Raw genomic sequence first — 13,427 nt, 5'->3', positions numbered from 1 at the left:
CTGCAGGCAACAACAAGATTCTTAGAAGCTCCACTGGCAAACAGTCAGATCTCCTCTGGAAGCGATAACCGATCAGGGCTGGGTGTGTGGACCTACGTGATTTCATTAGCGTCCACTTGGTTGTATCTGAGCAGCAGCCCTCTGATACCAGAGCTGCGCAGATGTTCTGGACTGTGTTTCACCAGCGAGGTCTGGATGAAGCCAGGTACCCACTGCTTCACCTGCTCTCTCTCGTCATCCTGAGTCCACATCACCTAACGTGAACAACGACGGGGAACACGAGAGTCTGCATTTTCAAAACGGGTTGCATCAGGGAAACTGTTCCCAAGCTACAGATATTTCCCTCGTACCAGACTCTGAAGAAGTCCAGAATTCTGCACTACTTGCAGCGTCTCGTTGATCCATGTGGAGTTGAAGGGGTGATCGCGAGGAGGCCTCCGCAATCTGACAACTACTGTGATGTTGTGATCGGAGGCCATCTTGAGAAGCTGCTCCAGGCTGCACACCCTCTGCTTGGAAGTGAGATTCCTTTCCTTCTGGGACATGGAGCTTGCGGTCCAGAAGGGGTCATTCTAAAACAAGAAGGTGGGAAAAGCACATGGATTTAAGAGCAATTTAAAGGAAGGGGCATTTTCTATAATATGTCAATTCTGTGGTTGGTTCAGAGAATGAGACTTAATGGATAACAAAAAGACCAAACAGAATACAGCAACATTTTCTTGAATGAAGAGCAGTGATGAATTTGAAAAAATAAACTTTTGGCTATCACACCAAAATTAAAATAAACTTTAGTGGCAATAAATTTAATGAAAGACAAATCTACTGAGGTCAAGGCAGCGGTTCTTCTAAATTAGTTCTGCGTTCATGCTTAACTGGATATCTGAATTTCCACAAACCCTTAGGGGAACATGATGGATCAGTGAGTGAGAACACACTGTGCTAAAGAGAGACGGTTAATGGCTTTTACCACACAACTAAATAAGCTCAAATAAGACACTAATTAATTTAGAAATAAATCATGCTTAGTGTATATTAGGAACCAGGAAGTACCTTGAGGAACCACTCTCCTGCGTTGAGCTGCTGCAGATCCGTCCAGTTGAACCATGAAGCTGCTTTTGTTTTTCTGTCTGGAAAAACCTCATCCACGTTTGTGGTTCTCCGCAGGGTGAGGTCATGCATTAGGAAAGGTACGCCGTCCACACTGGTGATCGGACGAGGAATACAAAGTGCAAACCTTTAACAAACTCCCAAATGCAACACACGCTACTTTTTGTCCATCCTTTTAATCATTATATTTTTTATATACGATTTAATTTATTAAAGTTTAGTAACCGTTAATGCACAATTGTAAAGATAAAGAAAAAAAATTTAACTGTTTCCAGTGTACAGGTTTCTACATGACGGTGAATATGAGTAAACATGTTTAAAATAAGTGGAAACTGCAGGTTATAAGCTGGGAGGTCATGTTATTCAAGCTCAGGCTGGTGCACTAAATACTGCAAACAGGACTTCCTGGTCTGGATTATTTCCTATCCAAGGCAAAAGCATGATTCCAGAATTTGAATTTCAAATATTGAATGGGAATAAATAGAATTGGGTCAGGAAAGAATAAGCGTAACTAAGTTAAATACTTCAGTCACAACATACTCAAGTAAAAGTTGAGATTTTGTGAAATACCTAAAAAAAAAACAAAAAAAACTACAAAATACAGACAAAGCCTAAGTGCATGGCAACCTTTTCTCTGTAAAAGTGCCCCAGCTGTGGCTATTATGTAGCTAACCACCCTAAATGTGTGAATGCCTGCCTGGATGTAGTGTGAAGAGCTGTGGAGTCCTGTCAACTACATAAAGCGGTGTACAAGTACAGGCCATTTACCATGTATGGAGCCTAAACAGGGGGGACAGGAATCTCAGCAGATATTTATTTGTGTGGTTTCATTGTACTGCTGCTTATCGATCATTCTGAGTGTGTACCTTATGGCTACGTCAGCCTCCAGTCCAGTGACGTTCATCTGCAGAGCTCGCTGAAACGACCACAGCGTGTTCTCTGGAGCAAGCTGGACACAGAGTCGGAATAAAAGATGAAGTGATTGCAAGTAGGTCATGTCTTAGTTAACGGCATGGAGCAAAGAAATAAAACTATAGAAAACCTAATTGTTCCCATGATGTTCCATGCAGTTCCTCCAGTGAACATATGGGAATGTGTGCTGTGGATTGCTCTTTAACTCAGGTCAATGTCCTGATCGATACTAAAACATCACTTAGAACTGCCCCCCCTCCCTTAGAGACCCTGGGAATACTCAGCTACTGGCTGTGAAGCACGGGGCAGGAATGCCGCTGCAATCAATAATGAGTCATTCTGGGAAACAGAGTCCTGTGATGTGAGCCTTCTTTTTTTTTAATCTCCCAGGCCTGCAGAGGAACTCCTAATTTTAGATTCCACTGAGGATCGATCTCTTTTTTGCAGAAATACCACAGAAAGCAGGGTGTGTCCTAATGTGAGGAACTACTTTTAGCAACTTGTTTTTGTGTTGCGGAGCAGTCATTGGCACGCTGGAGGCATAAATCCTTCAACAGCAATAAATCAATCCATGATTTATCCATTAAAATGAGGTTTTTGTGATAGTATGAGCCTTCAATATACTCTTAAAAACATTTCCACTGGATATGAAATCTGTTCACAGGAAATTTACAATCACTTAGATATTTCTTTAGCAGTCATACAACAATTTATTCAATATATCAGGAAGGGCAACCCCCTTATTATACATTTGTTGGCTACTTTATTTAATTAAGAAGCTAATGTAGTTAAACCAAAAACAACAATAATATAGACCAAAAAAGGATATATTTAAGGGTTTAGCTTTACTTTTAACACATTCTGTAAACCAAAATTGAATGGACTCACCATGGGGACTCCCTGGTGGCCAAACACCTCTGGCCGTGGTTTAAGGGTCCTGGGATCCATGATGCAGGGGGAGGTGATATAAAGTGGCAGAACATAAAGTCCTAGTAACACACTGAGGTACAGCAGCACAATCACCACCTGAAAGACTGGCAGACAGCATAACAAGCACTTACAGATGGTATCCATAGCATGACAATAAAGAGATCATTTTTAGAGGTTTGAAATATTTGCATTCATCACATGAGTTAGATGAGCAAACAGATATCTCTGTCATATCTGTACAAAGGCATAAAGATACAGTAAACAGCTTGTTAACATGGAGGGGAACAGCCACAGTAAAATCATTTATATCGTAAAGGCATTTATACCTTCTGAGCCTTTTCACATTGCAATAACAAATTTTAATGTACTGGACTTTAGACCCAATTAGCACAAAAATTTGAAAATGTATGATTTATTTTGGATGTCTGTGTTGGTTTACCACATAAAGTCTCACTAAAAAGTGTGGTTGCATGAGGCGTGTGAAGCATTTTGAAAGATGTAGCCTTGGTCTGTCTGTACAAGCCAGAATTCACCATCAAAACTTACTGATTTGCATGCTGCAAAAATGTTTCCTCAGTCTCCACAGAAACCAGAGTGAAACAACAAACTGTAGTTTTGCCGTGTGTTATGTGCCAAGATTAGCTACAGTAGGAAGAGGCTGCTGTGAATATCGACTATTATACTGCAGCTACACACAGCAGCCAACATGATGGCACTCAGGATCCAGCTCGGAGTGAGCGAGCGATTATGGCTGTGAATGTGGGCTCCCACACAGACCTACACAGACGCACAGGAGAATGTATTTGTTTCAAGGTCAGGTCCGGGGCAGGGTCGAGTGGCCAACTCCTGTTACACACAGGAGACTCGTGGATGGCCTTCATCCACCCTCGCACCTTTGATTTTCAAACACTGCTGTGCATTACATCAGGTTCCATGTGAGATAATCTAACCAAGTTCTTAAAGTCTCCTTAAAACATAGAAAATAAAGAACGACTCAACATCCATTTTACTAGTATTTAATTTCTCTCATAGAGTCTGAGTGACACCATCAAGTCCAATGTAAAAAAGCTGAAAGTAAATATTTAAATATTTGGCAAGTATTAAAGTCATTACAGGAAAAGACAGTACTTCTGAACAAATGGAAGATGTAGCCTTGGTCTTCTTCCAGTTTCTTTTTAAAGTCTGTTTGGCTGTGAACACAACAGTTTGACCTCAGTCACATGAAATAAGTCTAGATTTTGCTATAATTTTTTTTTTTTTTTTTTTTTTCCTTGGGATTTGATTGGGAGTCGCTTTTTTAAATCTTGTACCGTTCAGATGACCTGCTGTTTTCATTATGGGTGCTTTCTATTTGATGGATGTGAAATGTATCATTAGTCCATAAAAGCTAAGAATGTTATGGAGTTAAAAGAAATAATCTCAAAATAGATAACATACAACCACTGATGGGTGGAAGTTGCAAACTAAAGTTGAAAGTTTTCCTCCAGTACTACTTGGCGATCAGTTAGGAAGTCGCTACATAGACTACACTAAATCTCAGCAGCAATAGCAGCAAGTTTATGCTAAGGGCACCAATGTCAACAAGGCTAGGAATAAACTGTCAGAGCTGCAAGTCTTCAAAACGAGTTCTAGACTCAAGGACAAAACAACCTCCATCTCTGGGGAGAAAAAGAGGTTGGGGGAATGTTTATCACACACACCATGGAGGAATGTTTATCACACACACACCATGGATGAAGGGCCTGGCCTCTGTCTACACCTAATTAATCATTCACCAGCCTTTGTGAATGTGTGTGTGTGAGAGGCACTCAGACTGTCATATCACTTCATTGCATTAAAACACATTGCAACTCTACAAATACTGACAGCTCTGGTAAAAATATGTAAAAAGATTCTCAATAAAGAGATCTTGTGACATGATCTCAGACAATTGTTAAAAACAAGTTTTAATTACTGCTCTGACTGTAGATATATGCAGGTTTAGGTGAATATGTATTTTCTTGTAGCGATTACAACCAAGTAGCAGTTTCTCAAAGTTCTTAACTTAAAGTAGACATCGGCTAGCTGCTACACACTCGGCAGCACTAAAAGCGATTCATTAATCTTAGCCACTTCACAAAAGGTATTTAAATTAGACTGATTTTCATGATTTAAGGATTTTGTGCTACAGAACTGAATGACTCACATTTTTACATTTGGAAGGTGCTGTAACTTGAATCATAAACATACTTGTTTTTTCTGCACGTGCAACTTGTCCTGCAACAATCCATGACAAGGCTGTGGCTGCAGCAAGAGCCCCTACGTGCAGGAACGGACCTGTAGCCTGGATGGAACACAGGATACAGACAAATGGAGGCAAAACAAGTAAGAGAGAGAAGGACAAGAAATAAAGTCAAAGGAGATACACAGGCACAAAATAACAGTCATTATCTTGAGCCAAGACACCAGTGACACAGTCTGGCAATGCTAAAACCTATTATTTGGAAAGACATTCAATTTTAAAAGACCACAGTTACTAAGGAGTATTTGCAGCCACTTCAAACATTACTTGTAGTACATAATCTGACATGGATATACCAATGCAGTTTAAAGCAAAAGTTTGTATACATTAAAAAAAAAAGACTTAAGCACCTTTTTTTTCCCCCCCATACTGTATGAAGTTTAAATCAGATCTAATTTCTCTTGTTTTAGGTCAGTTAGAATTACACAAAATTATTCTTGTTTGCTAAATTTCACAACAATGACAGGGAGAATATGGCAAATATGTTTTTAGAAATGTCTTGAAAATCAGAGGTTTGCATACATTTCCTCAGTTCTCAATTCTAATCCACCTAAAACGAGAGACATTTGTTCTGATTTAATTTCAGAGAAAGAGAGACGAATGTTTCTTTTTTATTTGGGTGTATATAAACTTATGGTTTCAACAGTAAGCCTGTCAGATTTTTATTAATTTGATAAATATTAAAAAGAGAAACATGTGGATCACTTTGACATGCATTAAATGTTACATATTATATATTACTCTACTAATTGCAATGCTGCATACATAAAAGAATTACCACCCCTACACTTTGCATCATAAAACTGCCTCTACTAAAACTTATCAACTCTTCTACGTTAATCATCAACAAGGACTTTGGGAATTTTGTGTCTGACCTGCAAGGAGATGGGGATGATATCCCACTCTTGTGTCCATGTTTGATTAACTGATATTATCCCAACAATAGTGGTGAGTAAAGAAGCAGTTACTCCTATCTGTGCAGAGAGAGGAGAAATAAACAAAGAAAACAAAACAAAAAACATAATTATTAGTAAAATTGCAGAATAACCCAATATACATTTTGTGGTCGCATAGTGTCTGGCAACTTTATTTAGTTAGTAGTCTTTATCTAGTTAACAGCCTGAAGGTTTTAAGTTCAGGATGAATTGAACTGACCAGCAATAAATGAAAACATTTGCAAAAACAAGACAAAAAACACAAGCCTACGCTAGTTACAACTCAGATAAACATATGCAAAATTCATCCACCCCCTTACACCTCACAGTTACACAAACACACACAATCTCACTTTGTTGGCACGTTACCTTATGAAGCCAGTGCAAATTCAACTGTTGCCCAAGTGCAACATGGCAAAGTGCTAAAACCTGAAAAGTGCAAAAACAAGAAACACCCACACAAAGTACAGTTTAGAAATCAGTATTATGCAGTAATCTCAATGTGCCAAGCTGGGCCTTATGATGAGTTCAAAGCATTCTCTGTGAGAGCATACTGACCATTAAAAATGCAATGTAGGTGAATCCAGCAGCAGTTGTTGCTAGGATGGGAACGGTTCCATCAGTCCACTCCCCAGAGTTATTGTACAGGAACCTGCAGAAACAAGAGATTTCATAATGTTTCTTCTAATGATTATTCATAAACCACAAAGAAGCAATAAAAGCCATAAAAAACACAAGGTTTGGTTGTATTCAATGTAATCCAATGATTGATGTCCATTCATCAATTCATTCATCCTTATGGCTGGATGGACTAATTGATTAGACCTGCACAATGTCAGGAAAACAAGCTATATAATATAGGGTTAGTATTAGTGGCGATGATGACAACACTTAGCCTTATTGACATGTTTGCAGATATAAATATTTCCCATGACATGTCAACTAATGCACCGTAATACTGTACAACCAGAGATGTCATATTTAAACTACAGCTCAAGAAAAGAGAGGCAATTCTTAGTTCTTAATTCTTTTTAATTAAATCATCAGTCCTAAATGGTTCATGATTGCTTTTCTACTTCAGGCATGGCTGCCACACTTTAAATAAACCTAGACTCAAAGAAAGTAGCAACAATTACTTTCAATAATAGTAAGATTTCAACAAGATTTTAGAGACTGTGAGTGGATACCATCACAGAGTTATATGTATTTTAAGTAGTGCTAAAAAGACCAAAAAACTCACGGTGACTCATTTTAGAGGGAGTACTGGTTCCTTTAAGACTTTGACAAGCAAATTATAACACTCAGGAGGCCATGGCTTAATCATAGTTATTATTAATTTCATGGAAAATTGACAACTATTTTTTTTGTCACTTTTTAAGCTTTAATTAGGGAACAAAAAATGCATCACTAGACTATGAATAATGTTTTTATCCATCCCTCCTGATTCACACACACAAAAATACATACAGGATAAACACATTTTGCTCATCCATTTTGTGACACTATATAAATACACACAAAGCTGCAGAAAAAAAGACATAGGCAGGAGTTCTGCCACATCAGCTAGAAGTATTAATCACAAGTAAAGCCTTATCAGTGATTTAAGAGGAACAAGGTCTCTTGTGAATGCATTTGTTCTGCAGATGGGCTCCGAGTCTCCCTGCAGCTACATCACAACAGAACATATAATAAGGAAGCAGAGATGTTATTGCTCTACTTATCTGCAGAGGGAAAAGAAAGTAACATTGCTAATAAAAAGGGGAAAAAAGACAGAGAGACATAAATATCAGTAAACAAACTAGTTACTGCTGTTGAAAGTGCACTTGGCATTAATTTAGGAAACTCAGAAACAAGAAACAGGAAAAAATAAATAAGACAAAGAAAAGGGTAACAGGGTAAGTAGTGAGATAATTATTCAACTACAACACTGAGGTGTCATACATACTCAAGAATGCAATACAGAGAAAGGACATTATTAGAAAGTGACTTTGCAGATGTCCCTGAGAGTGGAAGCATGGGGGATGGGAAAGGAGGTAGGAGCAGAAACCATTATCCACCCCCATGTCAAATATCTAATAATAGTAACCATGTGTAGTTATAAAACAAAATATATACACCCTACATGTGACAAATCAGTATATATTTTTAACAGTCTGCCTGGAGTTGAATGAATCTGTCCCGTTTCTTTGGTTTCTAATCTTCCAGTAACTTTATGAACATGAAGATTTATTAATATATGGATTTTACCTACTAAAAACAGTATAAAGCTGCTTTTGTTGTGTTACAAGCACAAACTAGCATGCATATCATCCTATAAACTTGTGCTTGTTCAAGAGAAAGTGGGGCCGAGTGATTTACAGTACAGAAAATGTTGGATGAGCCGTCTCTCTTATGTAATGTTGTAATCTACGGAGGCCTGGGTGGTCTCTGCTCAGATTAAGGATGAGGAGAGATTAAACTCCTGATTTAGGAAATCAACAAGTATGACCAGCATGTGCGCAGTCACGGCAATATGCTGGCCGCCTCGTGGCTTCAAGTTGAGCCTAGTAAACATGGAGCGGCAGTCGCTGCGTCGACGCAGTACTCACCAGTTGAATTCATTGTAGTCGTTGTCTGCCTCCCACCAGAAGTAGGACCAGATGAGCAGCAGAGAGAAGGTGAAAAGGAGGATGAGAGACCACAGCAGCTCCCACTATATATTGACAAACAGAAAAAAATTCCACACATAATCAGTCCTTTATGTAGAGGACGGTAATTTATCTTACAAATGCTACTGAAGGTACCCCAAGAATTCAGCCGGTCACTGGAATCTTCCAATTTCACACTCGATGTGGAATCTGGTATTTTAGATTCTGATTCTAGTCCCAATGCAAGTAGATATCATTCATGGCAGTATGCTTCCTTAAGATTCATGTGTTATGATAAAGCAATATTTTATGAGTGTTTTCTTTCTCTCAAAATGGAAAGCCGGATACAGCTTCTACTTACTTTTCAATATATTCAATGGACACATACTGAATATCCTTTGATATGAAGCACATTACATTTTCAGGTATGAAAAAAAGCAAAGGTTTCATGTTAAGAAGTAAATAAGACATTGTAGTTCTCCAAGGCTGGGTTTTAACTACATAGAGACATTTATCCATCTAATGTGGAAAACTTTATTGCGATACAGAAAGTGACAACTGTGTTGAAAAATAGTTTCATTTTATCACCTTATAAAAACGCTGTTGAATCAGGTTACATTTTCAATTTAATCTATAAATTTATTCATTTATAGATTCGACAGTAAATTTGCAGGTCAGAGTTGCACCAAACTCTACGATTGGAGATCAACCACAAAAATGTCTGAATGATTAATGGGAATTTTTTTTTATAAATTCTGCCATAGTAAACACAATGTAATGAGATGTGCACAGAGAAAACTAAACTTTCCAGAGGTATTGCAAGGCTTTAAATGATTAACTTTCTTCTGATTAGAACCTGAAGTCAGTCTGATAACAGACCTCTGCTGAGAGTATTCCCTTCTACGCTCTGCTCATTATAATTGAATAACTTTTAATAACTTCACATGCTGCCATGTCTAATTGCTGTCCTCGTCACTCTTGCACTTTGTACCATGAAAAACTTTAAATGGACCACATCTTCAGATGTAAAAAGAAAAAAAAAAAACTAAAAAACTCACGTGAGGGTTAAGAGATAAGACACCGGCATGCAGGGCAGACATATCTATTTACAATACATAATGTGTATAATACAGTAACCTTTCAGTAACCTCTTTTCTACCAGCAGGATAAAAGCCCGTCATTTCACTCTGAGCACTCAGAGTGAATTCGGAAATCCGCCAAATTAATTTATAATCCTATCAAGATTGCACGTTTATGGGGACAACCCTGACTGCAGTGTCGAGATAAAGTCACTGCGTGAACACATCTCTGCTGAGGGTCAAGGATCAGATCATTATCACCTCAGACAGCTGAGGAAACTCCCAGGTGACACAGCCTGACTAGCCTGCTTTTTTTGCTCCCAATACCAAAACTGTGTCTGAGTGGACTGAGTTACTGTTACAACAAAAAATTTACACATTTTTTCAAGTACCGTGATTAAAAATCTTACAACATAAAAGATCTAAAGGTTTTCTGGAACAATCTTAATCCGTGTTTAATCATGTTTTTATCTCATTGTAATAAATAAATAAATACATAAATAAATATTTTCCTCTCACTTCCACTTTCAGATACGGTAATGAGAGAACACCTGTGGTTAAATGCCGTGACTGTTTCATAGGAAAAAAGGAAACAAAAGGACTACGACCTATTTGCAAAGAAGCAGTTTTTTTTTTAAGATATCCCATAAATTGTCACACAAAACAGGTAAATTTAACTCTGTAGGCTATTTTCATACCTTTTATAATCATAAAGCTGCATGGTCCTGCTTACCAAAAATAATTTTGTAGAAAAATCCATTCTAGGAAGAACATTTTGCAATTATTTTCAAAAAGAAGCTTAAAAAAAACACCACCAAAAAAGCCAGCATACCTACATTACATTCCAAAGAAAGGCCGTCTTATGATAAGAAAATCAGTTTTTGTTACAGAAAGCTGCCAAGGTCTCTGTTGGCACAAAACTAATCATGAGAACGGACTGACACCAGTTCCCAGGATCCTTAATCACAACTGGAAACACCTGGGACAGCCGACCTTGGCCCGTAGAGGACGAAGTTCTCTGGTTCCCCCCCACCACAGCATCCCTCTGGATAAAAACAGAGGACACCTGGGGAACTGTGATGCTCCAGTCAAAACTATACCGATATTTTCTAGATCCCTTGCTATATTTTTGGGACTTGGAGCATATCTGTTTAATGTATTTTTTAACGTAAAATGTTAATTTCCCTTTGGGATCAATAAATTATTTTTGAATTCGAATAACTGAGCTAAAATAGCCTTCACAGAAGGAATCTGGTATTTTTACAATAATCAAGCACCCTCCAAAATTATTGATGCCTTCTCTACAAAACAAAGCTTTGAAATGATCGTAAAGAACAAGTGATCCCAAAATGTTAATTTGCTGCTGAGTTTGTTTAACCTCCTTCACCTTCATGCAGTTCTGATCATTTATAATTTTATCAAGACCCAACATAAAAAAGTAAATAAACAAACAAACAAAAAACAAAAAAAACAATATTTATAAAAAATAGCTTTCTGGTCTGAAAGAGTTAAAACTGTGACATTAACCTGATGTTATTCTGGAGTCTTATTTAATTTCTGCGTGACCACAAACACTTTGCTGTGTGTAATGTGCTCTCATGTTCTCTGTTCCCCTTTTGTCCCACACTCTACAGTGAAGCTCGATCAGGCCGACATGATTTGATCTGCCCTGCTGATTTCACATCAACTTTCTGCATGACTGGCTTTTATTCCAGCACAAGACTTTGTGCATGGCCCCGACAGAGCGACAACACAGATCTATTAGAACGCAACAAGCATTTGAACAATAAAGAGGAGTTTATGCAGACAGAAATGCATGCCACGCTTCTGATTTTTAAACAAAATTATGGGATTGAACTGTATTTGGGTCATCAAAAAATAAGGTTTTAAATTACAAATACTAGAATGCAGAAGAAGTAGGTTAAATTTCTGTGGAGCTCATCACCACTGAAGTTAAAGACAAAGAAAAACAAAATACACAATATATTTATTAATATTAGCCCAGAGTTATTTCACTCCCAATCAGCCCTCGACAATTTAATACAGTGATATTGCAATGATAGTAGATTTGCGATACATCGCGCAGCTCTAAATCTAGGGACAGAAGTGCTTTCTTACTATAAGTTTGAGGTAATGATCCTAAAAACTGGACCACACCAGTGCTTCACACAGACAAAATATTAAAAAAACTTTCTAAAAATAAAGTATGTTGAAGTAATAAACTCTCAAAAACAAACGCTTGCTTCAACTGGGGAAATTTAACACCGTCATAAACTTCTTTTATTAAAACAGAAGTTGCCTTGGTGGTGAAACAACACTGGCCTTACATTTTTAATCTCGTCTAACAAAGTGAAGCTTTAGGGCGTCCGGGAGCCACAACAATACAGGACCACCAACATGATCATCTAATAAACTGCTATATGAGATTACTTTTATTCTTTGACTTCCTGTCTGAATATCTCTATTTGTCTTTTGTGACTCAGTCGAGTGGAGCGGACTGCAATACTGCATTTAATAAAGAAGCTTATTGGATTGGTGCTATGCATCTGCAGCAATGCTCTTATGGTTTAGGAATCAGTCAACATGGAAACGCAAAGAACAAATCTTTTCTTATTTTAGGAGGAGATTTTAGCCGGAGCAGATCTGTGTGAGAGGTTAGACATGAAGGAAAAACAACTCTGCTCACGTTGTTTTAGCAAAGACATCCACATTTCAACAGAGAATTACAAGAAAGAGGACAATTCAACATGTGTTAGCACATATTGCATTATTTGCTTTCATTTATTGTTCCTGCATTTAGCAGTAATGCCATTTCTGGGTGCTCATCTCTACATCAATGCTTCTGATTCTAAGCTAGAACATTATTTCACCAACAGGTTTATATTGCAGATGAACATTTCCCCATTCGTTGTAAAAAGATGCTAACTGTAGCCGTCCTCTCTGATCATCTCATTTCAGTTCCCTTTCTGTTGCTGTACACGAAGCAAACAGCATGGCAGCTTGACTTGGCATTCCTCAACATACCGACACTGTGGGATGCCCTCGAATCCCAATTTATACAATACAGGCAGATAGTTTCTGTGAAGCAGAACGTCTGTCACTTGTCACATTCCTGAGCGTATCCAGATTAGTCCCTGGTATCTCGAAAGCTGTCCTGCACGGCTGGAGTTCAGCTGCACAACTACACAATGTAATCCGCTTCCCTTGTCATCTTAAAAAGTAAAAAAAAAAAAAGAATCCAACAATTTAATACCCAAGTTCACTTTCTAAAAAAATATATTAAATATATTTCCCATGACACCACATATAAGAAAAGGTAATTGAATTGGGCATAGCATGTGGTAGCAGGAATCTAGGCCGCATTCCAGACAAGATGCCAGAGTCAGCAGCTAAAAAGGCTGACCAACTCAGTTTTCTAGCTCTTATTAGCAATAATAAATCTGGAAACAACCGCAGTACAGTGAACCCATCTTCCATTATTTACAGTTGTTGGCGAATATTCGTGCAATAACATTTTTTTTAAGCTTAACTCATTATGTAGGTCCTGCAATCGCAG

General features: G+C 37.9%; 1 protein-coding gene across 1 annotated transcript in view; it reads right to left on the bottom strand.

Annotated features, from left to right (window-relative positions):
- The window catches only part of LOC103145374 (glycerophosphodiester phosphodiesterase domain-containing protein 5-like), a 28,783-nt gene that overhangs the window by 340 nt on the left and 15,016 nt on the right, over positions 1-13,427 (bottom strand). Inside the window, exons 3-12 of the mRNA XM_007562786.2 lie at positions 8,754-8,857; positions 6,724-6,817; positions 6,535-6,594; positions 6,106-6,204; positions 5,179-5,272; positions 2,908-3,053; positions 1,974-2,056; positions 1,051-1,201; positions 351-572; positions 97-254 (exon numbers count right to left, since the gene is read on the bottom strand). Of these exons, the coding sequence (XP_007562848.1) occupies positions 97-254; positions 351-572; positions 1,051-1,201; positions 1,974-2,056; positions 2,908-3,053; positions 5,179-5,272; positions 6,106-6,204; positions 6,535-6,594; positions 6,724-6,817; positions 8,754-8,857 (1,211 nt within the window). The remainder of the gene's footprint in view (positions 1-96; positions 255-350; positions 573-1,050; positions 1,202-1,973; positions 2,057-2,907; positions 3,054-5,178; positions 5,273-6,105; positions 6,205-6,534; positions 6,595-6,723; positions 6,818-8,753; positions 8,858-13,427) is intronic.

Source organism: Poecilia formosa, unplaced genomic scaffold (assembly GCF_000485575.1).
Source record: "Poecilia formosa unplaced genomic scaffold, Poecilia_formosa-5.1.2 Scaffold141, whole genome shotgun sequence".
Lineage (NCBI taxonomy): Eukaryota > Metazoa > Chordata > Actinopteri > Cyprinodontiformes > Poeciliidae > Poecilia > Poecilia formosa.
The sequence above is the reverse complement of the archived record's forward strand: the minus strand, read 5'-3'. Positions and strand labels throughout refer to the sequence as shown.